Source organism: Solanum pennellii, chromosome 4, assembly GCF_001406875.1.
Source record: "Solanum pennellii chromosome 4, SPENNV200".
In the NCBI taxonomy this organism is placed as follows: domain Eukaryota; kingdom Viridiplantae; phylum Streptophyta; class Magnoliopsida; order Solanales; family Solanaceae; genus Solanum; species Solanum pennellii.
In genome coordinates, this window is record NC_028640.1 from 6,537,440 (window position 1) to 6,563,605 (window position 26,166).

The 26,166-nt window shown below is 37.1% G+C and overlaps 1 protein-coding gene across 1 annotated transcript; it reads left to right on the forward strand.

Moving 5' to 3' along the window:
* The first annotated feature begins 1,687 nt into the window (after positions 1–1,687).
* On the forward strand, positions 1,688–25,776 carry LOC107017726 (RRP12-like protein). Its single transcript, XM_015217967.2, has 18 exons — positions 1,688–2,284; positions 4,482–5,007; positions 6,140–6,391; positions 7,336–7,430; positions 8,251–8,461; positions 9,389–9,570; positions 9,675–9,914; positions 16,795–16,970; positions 17,426–17,519; positions 17,602–17,658; positions 17,744–17,878; positions 17,955–18,020; positions 18,751–18,864; positions 19,585–19,746; positions 19,822–19,950; positions 23,929–24,030; positions 24,777–24,847; positions 24,940–25,776. The coding sequence occupies exons 1-18, from the start codon at positions 1,781–1,783 to the stop codon at positions 25,313–25,315; spliced, it is 3,492 nt and encodes a 1,163-aa protein (XP_015073453.1). The 5' UTR covers positions 1,688–1,780; the 3' UTR covers positions 25,316–25,776.
* Positions 25,777–26,166: the final 390 nt, after the last annotated feature.

The following is a 26,166-nucleotide window of genomic DNA, read 5'->3' on the forward strand; positions in this document are numbered from 1 at the left end:
TGTTATATCTTCAATGAACTAATAGTTACACCGTTTTATCAATTTTACACATATATATATTGCATATGTCATTTTTGCTTTATATTGAGTTGTTGTCTTATGGGTTGAGTAGAGCCAAGGTAAGTTCATTCTTACTCCATTTCAAGCTTTATAGTTCTACTTAGCATTGTAACTCTCATACTCGTACATTCAATATACTGATGTCAGTTGGCCTGCATCGTTTTTATGATGCAGATGCAGATGCAGGTAATCAGGATCAGCACGCGGCGTTTCGTTAATCTAGATTGAGCTCCTGAGTTAGTAGTGAGCCTCATTGCATTCCGGAGGACATCCATTTCTCTTGCTTTTAGTAGTTTAGTTTTATGATGTTGTGAGGTCTGTAACAATATCCCTCTTCAGTCAGTTTAGAGTCTTCTTGGACACTAGTATTTCAGTTTAGAGTTTATTGTTGCTTGTTGAGACTTGAGTGCCGTCATGACCAGATATTATATGAAGTACTTTCCTTTAAACATGTCTTTATTTTTTGTTTAAGTTGAGTTTAGTCTTCCGCTGAGTTAAGTAAGTCAGGTCAAGGGTTCACTTGAGGGCCAACAATGGTCTTTGAGTGCCAGTCCCGCTCAGGGTGTAGGCTCGGGGCGTGACAATAGATTCATCCTACTTTGAGAGGTAATTCATTAACTCTCGCCCAACATTTGAACCCCAAACGTTTGATTAAGGTTGAGTACAATACTTACCATGCCACTACATTCCTTTATTTTTTGGATGCCATTAATTGATTGAGTGTCTCGATAAGGTAGAAAGTTGAATAAATAAAACATCAAGTTAGTGTGGAACCACCATATCTTTTGCATAGTCAAAGTCTCTTAGACATCCCATGGATCTTTTAGCCACTGAAAACTCTATAAAGGTCAAATTCATTTATTTTATAAGGCAGAGAACTCTAATCTACATGACAACAACGGTCTAATGATTACATCAAACTCTTGATTCATGTATCTTTGCTTCAAGATAATGATAAAAATCATAAACATAAACAATAAAGTTTAACATGTACTCAAAAATAAAAATTAATAACATAAGCATAAATTAATGACTGTAAAAACATACAGGATCTGTAATAATAAAATGAAACATAAAGGAAAAAATAGAGCCGACTGAATAGACATTGTCCCCTTAAGAAATTTTTTTCGTTCTAGTACCCGATGTTTAAACGAATAGATCATCTCAGGACTGAATGATTCTATTCACAAGTGTGTTGATACAAAAATAATGGTGTCCGTGACCCACTTAAAAAGAGCAAAGTACACAGATATTTAATTGTGCAAAAGAAGAAGAAGTTCAAAATTTTTCTTGTTTTAAAATGAGACAAAATCACTCTATTTATAGACTATCGTGTAGCTTGAATAAATGTTTATTGTGCCTAATCGGAAAGTACAAAACTCTTTGTAAAAGTCACAATCTTTCATAAACGTCATAATTTTTTATTAACGTTACAACTCTTCAATAAAAGTCGCAATTTTTCATTAAAGGTGCAACTCTTCATAAAAGTCGCAATTCTTCATAAAAGACACAACTCTTCCTAAAAAATCACAAATTTTTTAAAAATCGCAACTTTTCGTTAAAAAGAAAAATTAATTTATATAAATATATTATTGGTCAATCTGTTGCCAAAAATAAAACCAGACATTTCACACCTTTCAATTAATTTTCTCCTAAAACCCTCAAATCCTTAAACCCCTAAAGAGAGACTCACAAACAACTTCGTCTCTCTCAAGTCTTAATGGATCCTCAAGACAACAACAATGTCTTCAATGACAATTTCGACATATGCCAACAACTCCTCCAACGTTACGGCAAATCCTCAGCACCCCAACATCGTCATCTCTGTGCTATTGCAGCCGCCACTCGTTCCATTATACAAGCTGAGTCTTTACCAATAACCCCCTTTTCTTACTTCGCCGCTACAATTTCCACAATTTCAAATTCTCAAGATTCTCTTGACCCACAAGCTTTATCTGGGTTGTCTTCCTTTTTGTCTATTGTTATTCCTTTAGTTCACAATGAAGATGTTTCTTCAGATAAAGTTGCTGAGGCAATTGAGGTTCTTGTGGGTCTTCTTGAAAAGGAAACAGTAGAGAGTGAAAGTAGTTTGGGGACTTCTACTGTGAGGGCTTTTGTTAAGTGTTTGGGGGTTTTAATTGGGTTTTGTGATAAGGAAGATTGGGATTCTGTGAAAGTGGGGTTTGAGATACTTGTGAAGTTCGCCATTGATAAGCGTCCAAAGGTTCTTTCTTTAATCCTTTGAGCTTGTATCTACTCGTTTGTGCTTATGATGTATATGTAGATTGTGTGTTTATATTGCGTGTTTGTGTTCTTTGAGTTATGCTTGTTGGGAAATAAATTACATATTTACTTTGATATGCTGTTTGATTACTGTGAAGTGTGCGCGTGGTGGGGGGGGGGATGTTAGCTTGTAACTACTTGTGCTTATGATTTATATGTGGATTGTGTATTGTGTATGCTATTTGAGTGATGCTTGTTGGAAAAAAGTTACTCCCTCCATTTAAAAAAGAATAGCCTAGTTTGACTTGAAACAGAGTTTAAAAAAATGAAAGAACTATTTAATTTTGTGGTTCTAAATTAAAGTTATGTCAAATGTATCAAACTGTCTTTAACTTGTGGCGCTGCCACATGGAGTTGAAGTTAAAGTGTTGCCAAAAAAGGAAAGTGGTCATTCTTTTTGGGACAAACTGAAAAGGAAACTAGGTCATTCTTTTTTAAACAAGGGAGTTCATCTTTACTTTGATATGCTATTTGATTATTCTGAAAGGAGCCACTAGAGAGTGAGTGGTTTAGGGACTTCTACTGTGAGGGCTTCTGTTAAGTGTTTTGGGTTTTTTAATTGGGTTTTGTTATAAAGAAGATTGGGTGAAAGTGGGTTTGAGATACTTGTGAAGTTCTCCATTGATAAGCATCCAAAGTTTCATTCTTTAATCCTTTTGAGCTTGTATCTACTTTTTCTTGTGATATATATGTAGATTGTGTGTTTATATTAAGTGTGTTTGTTATTTGAGTGATGCTTGATGGAAAAAGATCGTGTCTTTACTTTGATTTGCTATGGGATTATTGTGGGTCTTCTTGGAAAGAAACCATTGGAGAGTGAGAGTGGTTTGGGGACTTCTACTGTGAGGGCTTTTGTTGAGTGTTTGGGAATTTTAATTTGGTTTTGTGATAAAGAAGATTGGGATTCTGTGAAAATGGGGTTTGAGTTACTTGTGAAGTTTGCCTTGGGTAAGCGCCCAAAGGTTGTTTCTTTAATCCTTTCAGCTTGTATCTACTTGTGCTTATGATGTATATGTAGATTGTGTGTTTATTGAGTGTGTTAGTATGTTATTTGAGTTGTGCTTGTTGGTAAAAAATTGTATCTTTACTTTGATTTAGTATGGGTTGCTATGGGGGATTAATAAATGTTGAAATTTTGTTAGTTAATTCTTTCCCAGAACTTGCATTTTGGATTCAAGAATATCATTCATCTGAGCTCAGCATTGTTATTTTTCTAAAAAGAAAATTGGGGTACGAGAAGGGGAAACGGTGGAGAGGATTACAAGGTGGGGAATCAAACCTTCACCAACAAGGTGAAAGTTCAGGTTGTTAACCACTGAGCTACTAAGATTCCCCATCTTAGCAAGCAACAATAATCTTCATTGTTGGTTTTGCTTATCTTGCGAGTTATTAAGACTCACATTAGGTTCAGAAATGATAAAATGAGAGTTCTTGAAAGAGTTCTTTCCCAGAACTTGCATTTTGGCTACAAGAATGAAATTCAGTTTGATCTCGGCATCAACATTCTGTTTTTTTGTCTTTGTTTGTTCCACGAGCTATTTTGACTCACATTGAGTTCCGAAATGATTAAAAAGAGTTCTGCAAATTTTCTCAAAAAAAAGAGTTCTGCAAATGTAAATTGAGTGTTCCTAATTGATATTCTTCTCTTTAGCCATTCTATACAGCTTTGTTTCTAACTCCTGCCCAACCATTTAAAAATGTGATCTCAGTAATCTTTGTTTAGTAATTTACTATTTTAAGCCGATGAAATATTCTGTGCTCTTTAGACAGATATAATTCTATCCCCCAAATCATGTTCTAGCTTAACTTGGGCAGCCCAAACTTATGCAAATTGAAGTAATACGTGTGTTAGATATAGTTGACCTAGTTAGCTAATATTGCAGCAATGATCTGTATTATTTTTGCTAAATCATGTAACTTGGCGACTTTTCTTTGCAACCATGATTGCATATATCTATATAAGCAGTTCATTTGATTACCTTTTGGCTAATAGTGATAGTTTTGTACAGGGTGTTAGTACATTATGGAACTGTGTGTGAGAGGCTGATGGTTTTGAATGGATTCATTGTCCCATAGTGATATATAGAGAAATGATTGATGTGGTTCTGATATGATGTTACTTGTCTGATTTCTTTCAGGTGAGGAAATGTGCTCACGATTGTATTCTGACTGTTTTTAAGTCATTTGTTTCATCTTCTGTGGCTAAGAAGGCTGGTGAAAGAATTTACTCCTTGATAAAGGGTAACATTGCATTGGCAATGAAACTAAGTGCTCCAAAGGAAATAAGTGGATCTAAAGATGAGCATCAAGAGGTGCTTCATTCCCTGAATATCCTGAAGCCTATCATCCCGTACCTTAGAGTCAAAGACAATGAGAAGGTACTTGCTCAACTACTGGAGCTTATGAGGTCCCAAAGCTCGGCATTCACAAGACACATTTTTGATAATATTGGGGCGATATTAGATGTTTCAAAGATTAAAATCATTCTTCTAGAAGCTGACACTATTATAAAAGCTCTTGCATCATACATGTTGTCCGCGGAGACCCCTGCTGAGAATGTATTGTTTGCCGCAACTTTAGCAAAAGGCATCATTGACAAACTCCATGATGGCGGAATGAGTGCTTGGGTTACCTATTTGCCTTTGGTTGTCGGCTCCATATCAGGTAATACTATGGTGATTAATGCTACTCCATTTTGGTTGTATGGTATCTGAATGCTCCTCGTCTGGTCCATTGGTAGATTAATGACTTTTTCATATTTTATGATTAAAGGATTTGGGCCTACTGGATGGACCTGCCATTTGTTCAGCATTTGGTCTGGTTATCTTATTTTATCTTTTACTTGACTAAAGCATGTGGTTTTCCATTTGGTCTAATGTACAGCAAATTTAGCCATCCGTCGTTTCTGTTTTGGCAGTCCTAAAATTTAATGATTATTATAAAATTGACGATGAGTCATGAATTAATAGAAGGCCTTGTAGGAGCATACATTTCTGGATCTAGCTCAAGCTTTTATATATTAGATGACAAACGTGTCTTTGTCCTTGATAACTATAGTATTGATAGAGTACCACTATAATACTATAAGTTCCATGGCTTATCCTAGATTTTTTAACTACTATGTACGGCATTCCATTGGCAATATTTATGTGGGTTCTTTGCTTTTCATATTGTTCAATAATTGATAAAACTACCCTATTTTTACATTGTTGAGTCAATTAGAAATAGACGTTCTTTGTTATTTAGAGAACATAAAGATGAGTTCACTAGGTTTCCAACCCTTCAGTGTTACCGTCTTTGGAAGACAGGTTAATCTGTACAGAACAGGTAGACCAATCTTATTAGTTTCTGAGTGCTTCTAATTACTTAACATATTGAAACTGATTGATATCACTAATTGGTGATAATTCCGGAGAGCCAAGTTTATGTCACCACAGATTTGGTTAGGTTCTCCCAATATAGTTCCCTTAGATCTAGTAACAGCCTATGGGTCACGGGCAGTTTAACTTGAAAGGCTTCGTTGTAAACATGCCTCGGGCAAATTCCACATCGGATTGGTAGGGAATTGTTAATGGTCATATAAGGGTGAGTTCACAGATTCAACTGTTGAGGTACCTTTTGAGTTAAAGACAAAGAGGACATAATCATGAGGCCCAAAAGCCTTGAGGTGGCCAACAAGTGGGGCTGACAGTTAGGCCTGAGCTGTTACACTTCTTTGTTTCTGCAATTTAACAAGTTTATTTTTGTTATTATGTGATGCTGGTGGCTGGTGCTGACATTGTCAATGTTTCTTCAGGTCTTCTTACACGTCCAGAAAATATCGCTTTACCGGCCTCAATTATTTTGAAAGAAATGATCAATGCTCATATTGATGTGAAAGAGTTTTTGACCGGTAAAAAGCAGGCAGTGGATGATGCGGCTCTCAGTTCTTCTGAATTTGAAACAGTGAAAGCTATTTGTTTAGTCTTTGAAAACATGCTTCTCAGCTCTTCTGAATACCCAAACGACCATATACTGGCAGTCCTGTCTGTCATGTTCCTTAAATTGGGTAAGTAGACATTGACAACCCACGATGGAGCTTCCATTAGCACTAGTTTCCTTTCAAAGTCTTGTGGTCTTATCTAAGAACTGACAGTAGAAGAGGTCTACATAAACTTTTGATAATTTTGAATCGACCAAGTTGTTTAGGCAAAAATCAACATTTTAATTTACAGGTGGATAACATCCTCGCCTGCTTCACTTATAATATTCTGCTTTAGAAATAGCGGAGAAAAAGAAGTCCTCTCATGCACTGTTCATTTTGCATGTTCTTTCTTCCTTAGGGTATGTTTTATATGACACTTCAGATGTTCTCATCGAAGGCAGGTGATATTTTGTGTTGTTTCTTATTGGTTGGTAGAAGGGAGGGGGTGATCTTACAAATAAACCGAAATAAATTGTTCAAATGGATGAGTTCCACCTTTTCTAATATAGAAGCCTGACAATGTTCAAAAGAAACTCTGACTGAATGATGTTTTGATAATTTATTTTCTTAAAGAAAAAACATACCTTTTATGTCATTAGTGGATGAGAGCAGAGACTAAAACAGCTAACAAAAGTTTATAGCTTAATGTGGAATATGGTCCTCAACCTCAGTAGAACTGCAGAACAAAAGTGAGGAGGATGGATTTGTGTCGAAAGATTGCTTTTGAAGCTGTATAGAGAAATTCTGTCAGACTACTTTATGGACAATGGAAACTGTTAAATTTCCCACTTTGGTGGAGGAAGTTGGTTGTTGTCTGCATATATGTTCTTGGGCAATTCTCACCTCCTGAGCTAGTTGTTGGAGCTGAGTTAGGTCCATGCTCTATTTTTTATTGGAAACAATGGCTTTGCATATATCCTTAGGGCCTAGACAAATTACATATGTGCAACTATCAGTTGATAGGTTGTTCTATGAATTTTCTCTTTAACAGCTATTTGTTCTTACTGTATTTGCATCTATGTCTCCAGGTGAGGTTTTGGACTTCTGTGCGAAGGATATAATACTTAAACTTGCTGATTGGATGATTGTTGCCTCTGGGGATGCTGCTTATGATACAAAAAATGTAAGTCCTTTAAAAAGGCCTTTCTTTGTGTCACAAGAATCTCATTGATTCACTTTCTTTATTGGAATGTTATTTATTTTTGACATGGCTGGAGCCTGGAAGAGAAGTAGATGATATATGCTTACTCCTGCTCTCTCAATCTTTGAGTGGCTAAAAATTTATGTGGAAGAGTATCTTACTCCTCCAACCTGTTTTTGTTACTACAGGTGCAATTTATTTGATCTCTCTTTTTACCCTTCCTTTTTTCTTGTGTTCCAAGAACTAAATATTATTGTTAGTTCCATTAAGAGGAGGCGAAGGGTAGAGGAGAGAAGCACAATGATGATCTTTCCTTTGGATGAAGTGTTATATTTTGCTTTTGGTAGTTTAATTGTGTTTGGAACAGAGTTAAAGAAATACTTCCGCCTGCTAGTTCAATTTACAGGAGCAAAAACTTGACATGGCAGATGAACTAACTCCTTCACTTTTAGTTCGCATAACAGGAACAAACTAAGCAATAACTCTCTTATCACAGAACCTCCCAATTTATGAACTTCCAGAAGCCCCAGAATATATCCCTTAGCATCTGCATAAAAACTTAAAGATTAACTTAAAGGTGAAAAATGAATTTCGAATAAAAACATTTTCCTTACATTTGACGATGTACTAGCTTTTGCTTTCCTTCTCTTTTCCTAAAGTTTCTGTACATTTTAGTATATACCTTCGATTAGTAAGAATGTTTTCCTTATCTTTCAAAATAAAATAAAATATACAGTTGTGCAGAAAAGTTATGAACCTAAAGCTTATGCAAGTACTTTCCTTTTCTTTGTTGTCTTTGCAGCTTCAGGACTGCATAGGATCAGCTGTTATTGCTATGGGACCAGAGAAACTGCTTGCCCTGTTACCCATCTCCCTGAATTCGAAGGATTACTCTTTTACAAACAGTTGGTTGGTTCCTGTTTTAAATAAATATATATGTGGATCATCACTTGAGTTCTTTATGAAGCACGTGGTGCCACTTGCTGTGTCCTTCGAACAGGCATCGTGTAAAGGTAGTCATATGTTGATAATTCATTAAGCTTGGATAATGTTTATGGTTGTTTTTTTGTGTCCCAAGTTAAATCCTCATTTATCATTTAGTTATTCATTTGAATTCTATAGCTTCTGGTATTTCAGAAAGTGCACTTGAATTTTGATCACTTAGTTGAATCTCTTAAAATGAGTTGGTCTTTCTTGTCAGATTTTTCTAAGAGTACTGCTAAGGTCTGGAATAATACATTATTGTTTTTTTAATTTTTGTGCTTGTGCAATTTGAATTTGATAATTTTGATTTGTTATTTGATGAACTCACTCTGTTTAGTATGATTCTCATTTCCTTTTCTTTTAAATTTTTTTCTTTTGATTGTTCCTTTCTTCTTATTTTTCTTTATTCAATTGGTGTAAGTTCTTTCCTTTCTTCCTGTAGTTGTGCGTACTCATAACTTCCCTTGCAATCGTAGAAGTGCCGGAATTTTGAACTTGTACATTTGATTAGTGTTTACCCTTGTATGTTTTGCTCAATGATACAATTTACTCTCTCCGCATCAATTTGTTTGCCCTGTTTTGATTTGACTGTTTTTAAGAAAGTAAAGAAGACTTTTGAATCTTGTGGTCTGAATTAAAGATATGTCAAATGTACCAAAATCCCTTTAATCTTGTGTGTTTAAACAACCATGTGGAAAGTTGGAATTAAAGAATTGCCAAAAAATAAAAGAGACATTCTTTTTGAAACGGAATAAAAATGAAAGTAGGACAAACAAATTAAACGGATGGAGAAATAGCAACTGCTTCTATGACAAATAAATAGTGAAGCATCATTATCTTTTCTCTGGTGGGGAAGAGAGGAGACGGGATAACCTCAGTTTCCTGTTTTAGAATTGAGAGTTGAATCCAAAAAGATGCTTTACCTCATCTGGAATTGAATTTTTTCTTTTTGTCAGTTAAAAAGTCAGTAATTCGAGAGAGACTTCTGGCTTATGCCCGTGAGTGTTGGGGACTATTACCTGCCTTTTGTCGCTGTCCATCTGATGTTCACAAGAATGCCCAAGCTTTGACTACACTTTTGATTCCTTTTCTAAAGGAGGACTCCTTTATGCTTGAGAATATTTCTGCAGCTTTGCAGGTTAGTGCAGAGCCTTGAAGATTTTTATTTTGTTTTACTTCAAGTTCTCTTGAATGTCCATGCCTTGTTTGAATTTAAGTAATCAGCTATCTCTTTTCTCGTAGGAACTGGTGAATAAGAATAAAAAGGCACTTGCTTCTGATAACTTTTCTGGAGAGCCTACAGTTCACCAAACGGAGAACGAAAATCTTGATTTGGCATTGGAGTTGAAACGCAAATGCTCTTACTCAAAGAAGTCTTCTAGCAAAAATATTAAGGCTTTGTCATCTTGCTCTGAGGAATGGCTCCGGGCTTTAATTAATGTCTTTTTTAAGGCATCTCCTGCAAATTACCAGCAGTTCAAGGTAAGTATCGTATTTTAGTATGTTGCCCTAAAATAAAAAAAGACAAATGCTCTCAGACACTAATCCCTAGATTTTAACTTGAAGGTCCTACTGACCTTAAGGAATCCCTTTTCTGGTGGACTTAATCTGCCGGAATTTTCCCTTCTTTCTCTCCTTCTTTCTTTCCCAACTCCTTTATCTCTACCCTTCATCCATGGATAACAGGATTTATTTTAGATTAGGAGGGAAATCATATGATCTGACAGAAACCAGAGCTTCTTCAGATATTTGGTACGAATGGGTGGAGAATGCAAAGCCTTTTGTGAGAAGAATGAAGATTAGTAGGGGCGCACTAATGTGGCTTTGTTACAGATTTAGGGAAGCCTCGGCCATTAAAGGGAAGTCTTTTAAGACTTGGAAATGCAAAGATATTTCTATCAACATTTATTTTAGCTTGAAGTTCAATAAATTTGGTAGGTTCATCTCTGTTATTTCGGTTAGTGGTAATGATAGGTCTGTGATTATTCTACCAGAAAACTCATTCAATGAAGGTTGGGGAGAGTTGGCTCTAAAGATTCACAATTTTATTTCACAAAAATCCAGTCTACAAGATTCAAACACAGAAAAAGGAGGTCTCTGTTCATTGAGACTCAGGGAGAAGAGGATAGCTACAGAGAAATATTACAGAAAAAGAAATGGTGCAATGGAGACCAAAGTCAGACATCAGCGTCATCTCCGGGAAGCGATAGGGTCCTCTGAGTAGAAGTCTGGTTGGCAGATTTCCCGACTGTGACGAAATACCCACCAGAGCAGAAGTTAGAAACTGGGCTCAACAGACCTGGAGGGGTATTCACAATCTACAGATCTATGATATGAATGGAACCCATTTTTTTTTCGAGTTTCACACAAGACGAGATGCAGAGCACATTCTTCTGGGTGACTGGAGAAGGAGAAATCACCCTCTGCTCTTAGAATGGTGGAAATCAACAGCCGGAGCTCTCCATGCTGATACCATCTTTGATTGGTTTTGGGTCCGGATTCTGGGACTTCCCCTACAGCTGTGGAATGATAAGGTGATGAAGCAAATCGGAGACCTTTGTGGTGGGTGGCTCGAGACAGAGGAAGAAACGCAATTGAAGAACCATCTGAGATGGGCCCGACTTCGAGTTTTGGGGCCAAGAGAGAAAATCCCTTCCAGCATTGAGATTAGTGATGGTGACCTTATTTTTACTCTTCCCTTTTGGATTGAAGCTCCGGTGAGATACAAAAAGAAGGAAGAGGATGGGCTCAGGGATCGAGAAGTTAAAATGATGAAAGAAAAAGGGAAAGCTATTGCAAGCCCTAGTCTGTACCAGATTGATACAGAAGAGAGATTTAGGGACAAAATTTCAAATTTTTATCCAGGGGATACAGAGAAGACAACTGTTCCTAGTACTTCTTTGCTCAGAAGTCACATGGATACTGCAAGGCACGTGGTTTCATGTGAGAAGATGGACCGAGGAGATGCTGAGAGTTTAAAAAGGTTTTGGGTTTGTGGGAAATGTTTTGGGTCTCCTAAAATACAAGCTTCTAAAAGCCCAAAGTGTGACTTCATTAAATGAATAAGCCCAGACCCCCTTCTTATATCTTCTCAAGAAGACCAGATCTTCGTTATGACTTCTACAAACTCTTTTACTGAAAGAGCTGGAGAACATGATGAGAATAGAGTCAAATTTTTCAACGGCGAGAAAAAACGGCGGCAAAGAATTGATAAATTTTGACATTCAGCACAGTGAGGTAAGAGACAAAGTCAACCCAAATTTTTCTAAGAAGAAGGATTATGGTTCGAATAAAAAGGATGAAGGTGATCAGGGGGGAAGTCCAAGGGACACATGATAATTTTTGAAGAGCCGATGCCATTACAGATGGAAGAACCACTCTCACTAAAAGAGATTGAAGATAGAGCCACAATATGGGTGCAGTCTAATATTCTTGAATTCAGCAGGAGGTTTGGAACAACTTTCGAGGGATGTGATAAAATAGCCTTTGAATTACTCATGAAGATAGACCAAAAGAGAGGCTACCTAGATAAAAAGAAGAGGCTACAAAGAAGGAATACAACCAGAATAGTGTCCCAAAGGAGCTAAGAAACTTAGAATTTCATATGAACTTTAAAGACGGGGAACCTAGTGGTAGAGGGAGAACAACACCTCTTAGACTTAAATGAAGATAAATATTATTTCTTGGAATGTAAGGGGACTGAATGGGGGGAGCAAAAGGAGTCTCATTAGGAGTTAAACTAAACAATGGGGGGCTGACGTCTATGTCTTTGTAGAGACAAAGTTGAAGGGAGTTGACAATGCTTTATTCAAAGAGGTGTGGGCTAATAGGTGGATGGGTGAGTGCCATTTAGATGCAGTGGGTAGAAGTGGAGGGATTGTAGTAATGTGGGACAAAAAGGTATGGAAGGGAGAGCTAATAGTGACTGCTGGTCAGATGCTTACATGTAAACTAGAAGGCAAAGTACAAAATGTCACTTGGTTTTTAAGTGTAGTTTATGATGACTGCAACCCAACAATAAGAAAGAAACTGTGGGGGGAGCTGACAACAATTAGAAACACCTTCGAAGGACCATGGGTGGTGTGTGGCGACTTCAATGTTATAAGATATCCTAACGAAAGAACTGGCAGCCATTATCTGTTTGGAGAAATGACAGAGTTCACTGACTGGATCAACGAAATGGAGTTATTTGACCCTCCTTTATTTGGAGGATCTTATACTTGGAGAAGGGGTGAGAATCACACAACAGTCTCCAGAATTGACAGATTCCTCTACTCTAATCATTGGGAAGAATTTTTCCCGCAAATTAGACAAAGTGAGCTCCCAAGAGTAGGCTCGGACCATAGTCCAATAGCTCTAAACTGTGGAAAGCTAAATCTCAAGAAGACTTTATTTTAAGTTTGAGCAGTGGTGGATGAGGGTGGAAGGGTTCAGAGAAAAAGTAAAAGAATGGTGGGCATCCTTTACAGTAAACAGAACAGCTTCTTTTAGGTTGGCAACAAAACTAAAGCTACTCCAAGGGAGATTGAAGGAATGGGAGCTGGAGAATAGAGGCAACTGGAAACATAGAAAGGAGGATGTGTTGAACCAGATTGCCAGTCTTGAAACTATCCAGGAGCAGAGAACACTGAATGTGGGGGAGAGGCAACACAAAGCTAGGTTATTCAACGAATTTGCAGAAATTTCCAGGAAAGAGGAAATAGCATGGAGACAAAGGTCCAGGGTACAATGGCTCAAGCAAGGGGATAAAAATACCAAATACTTTCAGAAAATGTCTACACACAAAAGATTCAATTCAATCGAGAAGCTAGAAGTGGAAGGTGTGATTATTTCTGAACCACAAGAGATCAAGAACGAAGTTGTAAGCTTTTAGCAGAAATTTTACAAGGAACCAGAACAATGGAGGCCACAATTTAATCAGGAAGTGAAAGATATCAGCATGGAGGAAAAAGAGTGGCTACAAAGACAATTTGAGGAAGATGAAGTCCTTGAGACACTCAAGTTGTGTTCCAGTGACAAGGTCCCAGGCCTGGATGGCTTCCCCATGAGTTTTTATCAAAGCTTCTGGGAAATGCTTAAGGAAGACATACTGAGCACCTTGAGGCAATTCCATGATCACCACGTGTTTGAGAAGAGCCTAAATACAACCTATGTGGCATTGATTCCCAAGAAGGTGGGAGCTGTGGAACTGAGAGATTTCAAACCTATAAGCTTGACAGGTGGAATATACAAGATCATTGCCAAGATACTAGCAGAAAGGTTAAAGAAAGTGATCAGTAAGCTTGTTAATAAACACCAGATGGCCTTCATAAAAGGTAGGCAGATCATTGATGCAGCACTTATAGCAAGTGAGTGTGTGGACACTAGAGTCAAAGGAGATGATCCAGGAATTATGTGCAAGTTGGACTTAGAGAAGGCTTATGATCATATCAATTGGGGCTTCCTAATAATGATTCTAAAACAAATGGGTTTTGAGGATAAATGGCTGAAGGGGATCGATTTTTGCATAAAAATTGTTAGGTTCTCCATTTTAGTTAATGGAGAAACTGTTGGTTTTTTCCCTTCAGAAAGGGGTCTAAGGCTCTCTCCTTTCCTTTTCATCCTAGCCACGGAGGGCTATAATAGTATGATGAGAGTAGCTACCCAAAACAATTGGTTAAAAGGCTTCAAGGTCCGCAACTCTTCAGGAAGGGAAATGCAGATTTGTCATCTGCTTTATGCAGATGACACAATTATTTTCTGTGAAGCCAAGGCGGAACAGGTCGCCTTTATAAGAATGACTTTGGTGGTTTTTGAAGCAGTCTCGGGTTTATCAGTAAATTGGAGGAAAAGCAGCATCTTTCCAATTAAAGAAATCCCTCAACTTCAGAGCCTAACGAGGATATTGGGGTGTAAAGTAGATCATCTTCCTACTACTTACTTGGGCATGCCTTTGGGGCACAATCATAAGGAGCTAGAAATTTGGGACGGCATAATTGAAAAGACAGAGAAGAAATTGGCCAATTGGAAGGCTCAGTATATCTCTTTGGGAGGGAGAGTCACTTTAATAAACTCGTGTTGGACTCTCTTCCAACTTATGTTATGTCTTTATTCCCTATGCCTGCTAACGTGGAAGAAAGACTTGACAAACTGAGAAGAGATTTCTTGTGGAAAGGGAATAAAGAAGAGAAGGGTTTGCATTTAGTCAAGTGGCAGACTGCACAGTTACATAAACAATCTGGTGGACTTGGAATCAGAAACTTGGGGCTGCAGAATAGAAGTCTCTAGTCAAAATGGCTATGGAGGTTCAACAATGAGGAAGAGGCACTGTGGAGGGAGGTGATAGTCAACAAGTACGGGTTGAATGGAAATTGGATCTCCAACTCTGTAAATAGCACTTATGGGGTGTCAGCTTGGAGAACAATAAGAAATCTGTGGCTTGATCTAAGTAGAAACATAGTCTACAAGGTGGGAAATGGGACGAAAAATCCTATTTTGGAAAGAGAATTGGAATGGAAATGAGGCACTGATGGTCTTATTTCCTGACCTATTCTCCTTGTGTACCAATCCGGAAGATTCTATCAGATGGAAACACTCTAGAGATGAAAGACTTTCTGTTAACAAGCTATATATTAAGGAGGTGAAGGAGCATCCAAGTGGCAAGCTTGGTCCCTGGAAGCAGATTGGGAGTAACAAGGTGCCAACCAAGGTAAATTGTTTCTCTTGGTTGGTTACCAGAAGAGCATGCTCCACTCATGAAAAATTGAAAAGGAGGGGTTTCTATATTGCCTCTTGGTGCTCTCTCTGTAATGAGACTGAGGAAACCAACAACCATCTGTTCCTCCATTGCAAAGTGACAACACAATTGTGGAAACTATTTTTGGGACTAACACATACAGAATGGACTATGCCTGAACATACAACAGATCTACTTAGTTGTTGGATCAGCAGAGGGGGTAGAAAATCTAAGAAAAAGTGGTGGAGTATAATACCATCATGCATTTGGTGTGTATTTGGAAAGAAAGAAATAGCAGATGCCATGATAACAAAGCAAATTCAATAGAGAAAGTCAAATGGAACCGCTTGACTACTTTTTATTTTTGGTGTAAAGAGGAATGGATAGAAGAAGCTGCGCAAATTTTGGATTTTATAGGCTCTTTGTAATCTTTAGCCTCTTTTTTTTTTCTCTTGTTGGAAACCAATTTTTGGAGGTCTCTAGAAATATCCTTAATGCTGATGAATACAACATTATCTTTGTTAAAAAAAAAGTATCGTATTTTAGTCTGACACAGAGTCGCGACTAATTTTGTGCTCTTCTGCTTGTCTTTTGTTTCTATGAATCTTTATTTCTGTTCTATTAGTTGCAAAAATATTTAATCTTGTTCCCAATTAATATATTTTATGTACACCTCAAGGTTGGTTTAATACATCACAAAAGGAGGAGGTATTGTCTAAAACTGCCGTCTTCCTTTTCCTTTTGTGTGTATTTTGGACTGTTCAGTAGGATTAAGTTTATTTGTTCTAAGGGAAATCAGAGAATGTGACTTCTGTTAAATGAAGATGCATTCAAAACTTAAATTTTTGGTGTAAGGGTTGTTTTGTAAATGATGTAGATGTAGAACTGGACTTCTTGGAATCTTAAAGTCATATGGGATCCGTCTCCAGTCAGCTTTCGTACACTGACTCTTCCATCTTGGTGCTGTTGATAATGAGTAAAATTTGTCTCGAGTTACCGATAAAAAGATAAAAGGAAACTAACCTCTCGCGTTCCCTCTGTATAGCACAGAATTATTTTATCCTCTGCTTTCCTCAATTTTGAGCAAGTCCGACCCACTTAGAACATTGCTACAGGTATTGTTGAGGCACCATACAGACTGCTCTGTTAGTTTTGACTTGCTTCCTTCATAATTTGTGGAAATTTTTTAATATGGATTTGATATGTTATCTTAGTATTGGTATAAATGAGGCAAAAGGTCATCATATACCAGTTTTACCTGGTTAATCATGTGTAGATAAGTTGATTTATTTAACCTTTAAATTTGAGTAAGCTCTCCAGGCCATGTTCATTATCATGCTTCAAGGAAAACTAGTATACAAGATCCAATTATTCGAGAAAGGATCTTCTCGCTGTCGAGTGTTAACATTTATCTGTCCTCCATTATCGTTCCTCCTCCGGTGGGGGTTTACATTCGACTTGTGTATGGGGTCCATCAGGAATTTAGCTTGCTTCATCTTTACTTGGTTGAGATTACTGATATCTCCTAGGCTGAATTTCAGAACGCTTTCTGCAATTCTTTCTCTATCTTTTAACAAGTTTGTGGAACAATTTTGCATGGCCAAGATACTTCAGTTGTCTTATTTTTTGATAACAAATAATTCTCAGGAGGCAATAAGGTGCTTGACGTCCATCACAGATTCTTCGTTAACCCAAAGGATTTTTACTTCTTCAATGGAGAGAGCTGGGATTACAAATGAAATTGGTGAATACCAGAAGCTTGGACTTCATTCAACAGACAATAAAGAGAATAGCTCCACTCTTCTTGGGGAAGTAGCTAAGAGGTAACAGCTGTTCAACTTCACTTTTTCTTTAATATCCCTGGATTGTGAGGCACCAACCTGTTTGGAGTGGATATATTCTGAGCTATACAGTAAACAGGCTTACTGTTTCCTACATGATGGTTAAAGGTGCTAGAGGCGCACGCTTCTTGCCCCTGTAGAAATTGCTTCCTAATTAATATTAGCCACTATGTTAAGCAGGTATTTTAAGGTGAACTTTCTTCACCTTTACGTACAATTGACTGTAGTGAGATCTTCATTGAGTCTGCTTCATTTGAGTGAAAGCATTTGAATTTTGTGGCAGTACTAAATGAATGTTACTTTCACTTTATGTTGACCACCTATAATTACATATGCTGCATGAACAGTGCCATTGACATAATGGCACAATTTCTTTTGAAACTGACATAATGGCACATTAAAATGGAACCTTAACCTTTTGCTGCATATTGGTGAAGGTGCATTATCTTGGAGTTGGGATCGTGCTTCGTTGAAGGATCTGGCGAGGATCTCATTAAAGTCCTCTTTGGTATTGCTAGGGATGTTTTGGAGGTTAGTTAGTCTGGAGTGGCTGCAGATTGTGTAATTTCTATAACAACCTTACCTCATAGTAATGTTAGTTTTATGCTTGTAGACTACTCATGGAGCTGGTCATCTTGAAGCATATCACATTCTAAGTAGAATATTAGAGGTCTGTTGGCTATTGAAATTTTTTCTTTCCTTTTTTTTTCGTGGTATTATTTCTTGATTGACTCGAGCTTATGTTATTTTGGCAGCAACATTCCTGGTTTCACTCTTCACATGCTGAGCAGCTGATGGATTTGTTAGCTAGGGTGAAGCCTCCAACTGATACAAAAACACTTACAAGTCGCTTTGCCTTTTACAAATCCTTGTTGATTGATGCATTACAGGTAGGTTATCCACAATGGCCATTCATTCTTCGAACAATTCATTCAACAACTAATACGACTGTGATGCTTATTGCAGGGTAATGACGAGGAAAACACCCAGGCCTTTCTCATTCTGAATGAAATTATTCTCGCATTAAAAGATGTAAGACCTACATGGTTAAGCTAAATAGTTTCCCTGTAAATATTGACAATCTAAATAGTCTTGTCAAGCTTTACTAAAAAAAATAATCTAGTCAAGCTTAGGTATGAGAAAAGGAGGGTAAAAGTGTTGGCATGTTTGTAAAATTGATTGCTTTAGCCAACCTCTTACAAGACAGGTTGGCTAACACAATCAATTATTTTTTCTTTGCTCAAAAAAATTGATTGTGTTAGCCAACCTGTCTTGTAAGAGGATGTTTCTTGAAATGCGAGACTTTTGACATAATTGCTCTTCAGAAGTGTTATTGTGCTTTTGTTAATGCACTTAGTTTTCATAATCAAAGAAAGTTGCTTTGTAGGCTTGCTACAGCAGCTGAATGTGCCGAAGTGCTATATAGAGAAGTCTTTTACTGCATGTAGTTTACTGCTTGTAGCACACTGAATATGGGATCTCATCACAGACTTCTTCCTGTCTAAATCTGGAAAAGCCAACTTTGGCAAAAACATGAACTTTTAAAGTATTTACCAGCGAATTTCTCTTTGATTGGATAAATTGTTTATCTAGTTACTGGTTGATTTAAGCATGTTTGTTTGCTTCCCATTTTGGTCAACGACTTCCCTTCCTCTTTACTGTGGTTGTGTATATTTTTCTTCCTTTCCTTGAATTTTCACCTGAATATTCAGCACTAATAAGATGTTACTTCTTGATAAGCTTAATAACATTTTTAATGCAGTCCACAGAAGAAGGTAGAAAGACAGCATATGATGCCCTTATTGGTGTATGTTCTAGCTTGAGAGACTCTTCATCTGCTAAGTCGGATGAATCTTATAAGAAGTTCGTTGATATGGTTAGTAATAAATGTCTTTGCAACTTTTATGCTCTTGCATTTGTATGTTTAATTGTTTACTGTTATCAAATAATGGATGTCATTGGAAATTCTGGGAAGTAGTTATATTGAGTCTATGCTTTGGTGAAATTGCGATAGATGGATTGGACAATAGACACAGTATAATTTCTATTTCAACAAACAAAACCTCTTTAATGAAGATCCAAGTGTGAATATGTTTTGGCGTACATATTGACATCCTGAGATGGAAAACATTGTACCTGTGCTGAATTCTGTTGCTCTGGTTAGTTGATCTCCTTGCGACATTGATCAGTTTTTTTCCGGGGTAAATTGTGTGATGTTTGGTGGAATGACTCAAGAGATTGTGTTAAAAACGGATAGATCAGAAGTCTTCTTAGTATTTTGCGCTTCTGAACTGCCGTCTGGTCATTATTGGCGAAGTCTGCCTTACTATGTGCAGTGCAGAGTTACTTTATTTTCTTCCAGTTTCTGCTCTATATTCCTTTTGACTGTTGATGATATTATTTTCCTTTTGCATCATATTGATATCAATGACACTTGTGGAGAGACATTTTTGCTTGAGCAGAATGGTTTGTCTTAATTTTGCCAATGTCTTTTCCCGTGGGCATAATGTGTGGTCTAACTGATTCACATTATTGTGTCTGCCTATAATTATTTTGATTTATGTTTCTGAAGTTTAAAAGATACTGAAATATGCAGATTATAGCTTACCTTTCTGGTTCATCACCGCATATAAAAAGTGGAGCAGTCTCTGCACTTTCTGTTCTGGTTTATAGTGATGTCAATATCTGTCTCTCAGTCCCTGATCTGGTCCCTTCCGTTCTGACTCTGCTGCAGAGTAAAGATGTCGAAGTTACAAAAGTAAGCATGGTTATCCACGTCAAGATACTATTCTATTATTTGATGCTTATGAGCTTGCTCTTTGGACTTTTGTAGGCTGTTCTGGGATTTGTTAAAGTATTTGTATCTAGTATTCAAGCAAATGACCTGCATAATTTGCTTTCAGACATTGTCAACGGAGTGCTACCTTGGTCATCTGTGTCACGCCATCATTTTAGATCAAAGGTTTGTGATGATTCTTTGATTGGACGTGAAAATAGCTTTGTATTTATGAAGCATGGAAGCATATAAACTTGCTCAAAATACGCTACTACTTCTGAATTCTAGCGCAGGATCTTGCCTCCTGTCATAGATACAATCTGCATTATTGATGATATACACAAATCATAATTTGATGCCTATTAATTCTTCTAGTTGCAAAGTCGTCTCACTGATTGAAATAAAGCAGCTTGCTGCATATCTGCAAATTATTTATTTTGTTTCTTGTAGCATTTTCTTCCTGTCGCCTGGATATTATCGAAGAGGTAGAAGTTGTTGAGAAACACCCCCTTTGTTGAACTCACATCATGGTTTTGTTTGGACAAGAAAATTAATTTGGAAGCTAGCCCTCTTATTTAATCGGGAAAAAGGTTGATCATTGGTTTAGATATGAGCTTGTTAGACCTTCAATTGCTGCTAGGCTAGATAGGTTTCTAGTGTCTGATGAGTGGAACGGAGGCTTCAAAAATATCAAGCAATCAATTCTACAAAAGACTGAGGGTTTCTTGGATAGAGTCAAGGAATGGTGGAGGTCTTTTGACTGTGAAGGAAGGCCCGATTTCATCTTAGCCTTTAAGCTGAAAGCACTAAAAGTTAGGTTGAGAGAGTAGAGCAAATCAGCGCAAGGAAATTTGGCTTTACAGAAACAGAACATAGTCAACCAACTTGCTGAATTTGAGAAAGTCCAGGATCAAAGAGCTCTCGGGGTAGAGGAGATCCATTTAAAAGCTGAACTTCTGCTAGAGTTTGAAAATATAGCTAAATATGAGGAGATTGCATGGAGACAGGAATCAAGGGTCAATTGGCTGAAACATGGCGACAACAACACCAAGTTCTTCCACAGAACTGCCAACTCACATAGAAGATACAATAATATAGATGAGTTAAATGTGGGGGGTGAAGTAGTCAGGAATCCAGAAGACATAAAGAAGGAAATTAAACCTTCTATCAGAACTTATATTCTGAAACAGAAGCTTGGAGACCTTCAGGTGGGTGCAGAATGAATCACAAAATTAATGCTGAAGATAACTACATGCTTCAGAAGAAATTTGAGGATCAATATGGGATTTTGTCAAACTCTGTGCTAGTGATAAAGCTCCTGGTCCTGATGGTTTTTCCATGGCCTTCTATACCCATTGTTGGGAGGCTATTGGAAAAGATGTGATTGCTACAATCAAGAACTTTCATGCGAGGTGCGTCTTTGAGAAAAGCTTCAACTCTACCCATGTGGCTTTATTTCCAAAAAAAAATTGGTGCTAAGGAGCTCACTGACTTCAGACCCATTAGCCTAATTGGTAGCGTGTACAAGATCATCTCCAAAATTCTCACCAAAAGAATCAAAATGGTTATGCACAAACTAATGGACCCCCAACAGTTGGCCTTTATAAAAGGGAGACAAATAATGGATGTCATTCTTATGGCAAATGAGTGTGTTGATGCTAGAACTATTAGCAAGGCTCCGGGCATTCTCTGTAAGCTAGACATTCAAAAAGCTTATTACCATCTCAATTGGAAGTATCTGTTGGAGACTCTTTCTAAAAGAGGTTTTGGAGGTAGATGGTTAAGATGGATGAAGTTTTGCATCAGCACTGTGAAATTCTCTGTTTTAATAAATGGCTCTCCTACAGGTTTTTTCTCATAGGTTTTTTCTCTTCACAGAGAGGTTTAAGGCAAGGAGATCCATTATCTCCCTTTCTTTTTATTATAGCTATGGAGGAACTAAATGATATGTTGAAAATCGCTCAAGAAAAGCCGTGGCTGAGAGGTTTTAGGGTATCCAGTAGAGTGGAGGCTGATCTGGAGATTACTCACTTACAATATGCAGATGACACTCTTGTCTTCTGTGATGCTAACCAGAACCAACTCAAGATTTTAAGGGTAATTTTCGTTCTTTTTGAAGCTTCTCTGGGCTTCACATCAATTGGAACAAGAGCTTCTTGTATCCAGTAAATGAAGTTCCTGATTTACACTCTCTGGCTAGGATTTTGGGCGGAAGGACGGGAGATCTACCAACTACATATTTGGGGATGCCGTTGGGAGCCAAAAGCAAATATATAGGCATTTGGAATGGGGTGATTGAAAAATGTGAAAAAAGGTTGGTGAATTGGAAGAGCCAGTACCTTTCTTTAGGAGGAAGATTAACACTCATCAATAGTGTTTTAGATTCTATGCCTGCATATATGATGTCACTTTACCCTATTCCTGATGGTGTTATTGACAGACTTGATGCTTTGAGGAGGAATTTCCTGTGGGAAGGAAATAGTGAAACCAAGAAATTCCACTTGGTAAAGTGAGATACTCTGATTAAAGAGTAAACAGGCAGGGGGGGATGGGGATACGGAATTTAAAAATTCAAAATCAGTGCCTTATGATGAAGTGGCTATGGAGATTTGCTTCCAGTGAGCAAGCTCTGTGGAAAGACGTAATACAGGTTAAATATGAAATGGAGGATCTCTGGATAACTAAGACGGTCACTAGCACTTATGGATCAAGCCATTGGAGAGCCATCAGAAACCATTGGCCAAAGCTTAGAGAAAACTGCAGTATTAAATTGGGAAATGGAAGGAAAACTTCTTTTTGGGAAGATAGATGGTTAGAAAGAGGATCTTTAAAAACCTTGTTCCCAGATATTTTCACCTTAAACCAGCAGCAAAAAGCCACTGTGCAGAGATGTGGTCAAACCAAGGGTGGAATCTGAGCTTTAGAAGACCTCTAAATGACTGGGAGATCCAAAGGTTGGTGGAGTTTAACAAGGTTTTAGGGCAGTTCAAAGGAACTATTGATGCACAAGATAGTTTGGTATGGCAGGATCACAACCGAGTCAATTTCAGTGTTAGAAGAGCGTACAAAAAATTTAATCCTTGTAACAGTCAGGGGAATGGATGGCCATGGAAGTTGATATGGAAAACTAAAATCCCCTGCAAGGTGTCTTGTTTTACTTGGCTCCTTGCTAAGCAGGCAGTTTTGACCCAGGAAAATCTCATGAAAACAAATATTCAACTTAGTCCTAGGTGCCTTCTATGTGGTGAAGAAGAAGTAGAGACTGTCAACCATCTCTTCCTGTACAGTAGAATAACCAACATTTTGTGGAATGTCTTTATCAATCAGAAGGACATGAAATGGGTTATGCCTAGGAAAGTTACGCAGACCCTGAAGTTATGGAGCAGTTATGCAAGCATTTCCAGGCATAATGAAAGATGGAAAATTATTCCAGCTTGCATCTGGTTGTCCGTGTGGAAAGAAAGAAATCTCAGATGCTTCCAAAACAAGAGCAATTCCATCCAGAAGATTAAGATGAACTGCTTAGTTTTGTTTCTTTTTTGGTGTAAACAGGAGTACATGGTAGATCTAGAATCAATTATGTTTTAGGTTCCTTGTAAATTTTGCTATAGGATTAAAGATCTTCTTGGTACTCTCAACAATTGTAATTAGGAATCTGTAACTTATTATGGCAGGTTTTGGTTTTTGTTTTGGAATAGAATACAAGTTGTTACTGTCTCAAAAAAAAAAGAAAAGATGCAATAGAAAGCCAATCAACACATTATGAGGTCCTCACTTGTCCAAACAAAATGGGTTAACTGTTTTACTCTTGTATACTTTGTTCCTCCATAAGATACTTTACTCGCTTGTTTTAGTTCAACATATGATCATTGTCGTACTTTGCTCTCTAATACAATGTTCTTCTGTTGTCAATCGACTGCCTTCAGATATACTGAATAGAACTTGCATTGTGGGACATGCATCCAAACTTATTTTTTAAGTGCTTATAAGTGTGTTTGGGTAGAGTTCAGATCCCTTAGGAGTTAGGGATTGAACTAAAGTTTAGTTGACATCCCTGTCGGTAGCTGTTACCTTCTTTCTACTTTAAATACTCATGTTTATATGCTTTTGAAAGATGTGTTGCGTACTTTTATGGAAAAGTCAATGTTTCTGTGCATCTTAAAGGTCACCGTAATCGTGGAGATCTTGATGAGGAAGTTTGGAGTTGCTGCAGTTAAGTCAGTTGCAGCTGAGAAGTACAAAAATTTCCTCAAGACAGTCTCAGAGGTATGCTCTCATTTAGACGTATGACCAAATGTGAGATGTTTAATCATATACATGTTTAGCCATTTGGACATTATTTGAAATTAGATTTATTTGAAGTTGAAGTTTTGTTTGGACTGCAATTTGAATTTCTTAAATTGTATATTTCTCATAAACGTAGAAAACCCAAAAGTTGTGAAAACTATCAAAAGTTCCCCAGTTCTTATACAATCTTACCAAATGAGCAAAAACTGTATTTCATTTTTTTTATATAAGAATATCCTAAGGCGCCGTATTGATAAATCACATATCTCCGTGTTCCTTTTATAAATAAATGTTTGTGATTACAACTCTCAAATACAAATATATTTATAAAAATCCACTAGTCAATAGTAGTAGTAAATAGCTATTCATTAGTATAATCGTTTCACATGGTAGGACAATCTTTTCACACCGAGCATGGGTCTTTTTTTGCAAAATTTAAATGATGGGTCCTTTTTTACAAATTATAAACTTATGAGTCAAGTTTTATATTTTAAAATTTTTGAAATTCCAAGAATTTAGGATTTCTAATCATGATCCTAAATTGCATGTTCAAACGCTTAGTTTTTGGTGAGACAGACAAGTATGACTGCACTGCATGAGCATTGTTGCTAATAAAAGTAAAGTATCTGAACTATAATATCAAGTGTTCCTTTCATTCTATTGGGAAAGCTATGCTATCCTTTGAATGTTTCCCGGTTTCCGTTCGCTCGTTTGTTTTGCTACAGAATCGCCATGGCAAGTCAAGCTCTAAAGAAGATGGTAGTGCTGAGATGGAATCAATTCCTTCGGATTCAAGGTTAGGTCCTTGTGCTCATCTTACATGATCTTTTGCTTCTTTAAGATACTTCGCGGAGAAGAAGTTTGATTTAAACGTTTATCTCCGTATAGGAAGCAACATAAAAGGAAGGATAGAGAATCTAGTGATTCATTCAAGGAAAAGAATTCCAGGGAACCTCACAAAAGAATGAAGAGAAAGGAGGGTGAAAAAGATTCATCCACAAATTTTACCAAGAAAGGATTCATGGGAGGTAAAGCAAGGAATAGTGAGATGAAAAGGAAGAACAACACTAACGATGAACCTTATAGGAAGCTGGTTAACAGAACGAAAGAATTTGGACGTCGCAAACAGGAAGGTAGTAAAACACCACCGCAGAAGAGGGGTGGCTTCCCGGGGAAGGGAAAGATAGACAGGCAAAAAAGACCAGCTGATGGTATGCGAGGCTCAGGTGCTAATAGACGACAGAGAACTAACAAAAACAGCTAGCAAGTATACTGATCTTAAAAAAGAAACAGTTTGCAAGATCCCTCGGATAGAGAGACGAAGAACAGTCTCTTGTATCAAAGTAGATTGAAACGATGCATGGCTTCTGCTCGGAAGATGGATTCTAGGCATCACAACAGTTGCTGCTACTGGAAGATATCAACCCACAATGTGTCAATGCACAAATCATACTACATATGGTGCAATTTGGCTTGTGTACCATCAATCAAGTTTTTGTTTTATTTTGGTCATAGTCTTAGTTGCAATTTTGTATTTGATTATAGTGTTTTTAGGTAATATGTTGTAGTTGGGAACATAATGCCTATTGATATAAATCTATTTGATTTTGTCTAGAAATGATGTTGAATGGGGTGAGACACTTGTTTTGGAAAAATTGTATATTCTTGGACTTGTAACCTTTGTGTTATTGACTATATTTTAATCTACACGCTACTCATCGAAAACAACCTCTCAACACAATAAAAGGTAAGGGATAAGCTCTGTGTATAGCTTTATCCTTCTTAGATTCGGATTGGATTATACGCAATTGATTATTTAATTTTATTTAATGTTACGATATTACTACACAAATTTGATACTACTTCACTTGGTGCTATCTTAATCTTATTCAATGAGATACTTATTTCCACTTGCCATTTCTGAATGCTACATAATACACCTTCCGTTTACTTTTGGTTTGATTTACCCCTTAAAAAATTAGTAATTAATAAAATAGTACTAATGTTACTATATTACCCTGAATTATACAAGTGACTTAAAAGATTAGTAATTAATAAAATAGTACTAATGTTACTATATTACCCTGAATTATACAAGTGACTTGAATATTGAAA

Coding starts and splice junctions, on each gene's coding strand:
- LOC107017726 (XM_015217967.2), top strand. CDS start 1,781: ATGGATCCTCAAGACAACAACAATGTCTTCAATGACAATTTCGACATA. Junction 16,971..17,425: donor CTTGGGGAAGTAGCTAAGAG/GTAACAGCTGTT, acceptor ATATTGGTGAAG/GTGCATTATCTTGGAGTTGG. Junction 24,031..24,776: donor TCCTCAAGACAGTCTCAGAG/GTATGCTCTCAT, acceptor GTTTTGCTACAG/AATCGCCATGGCAAGTCAAG.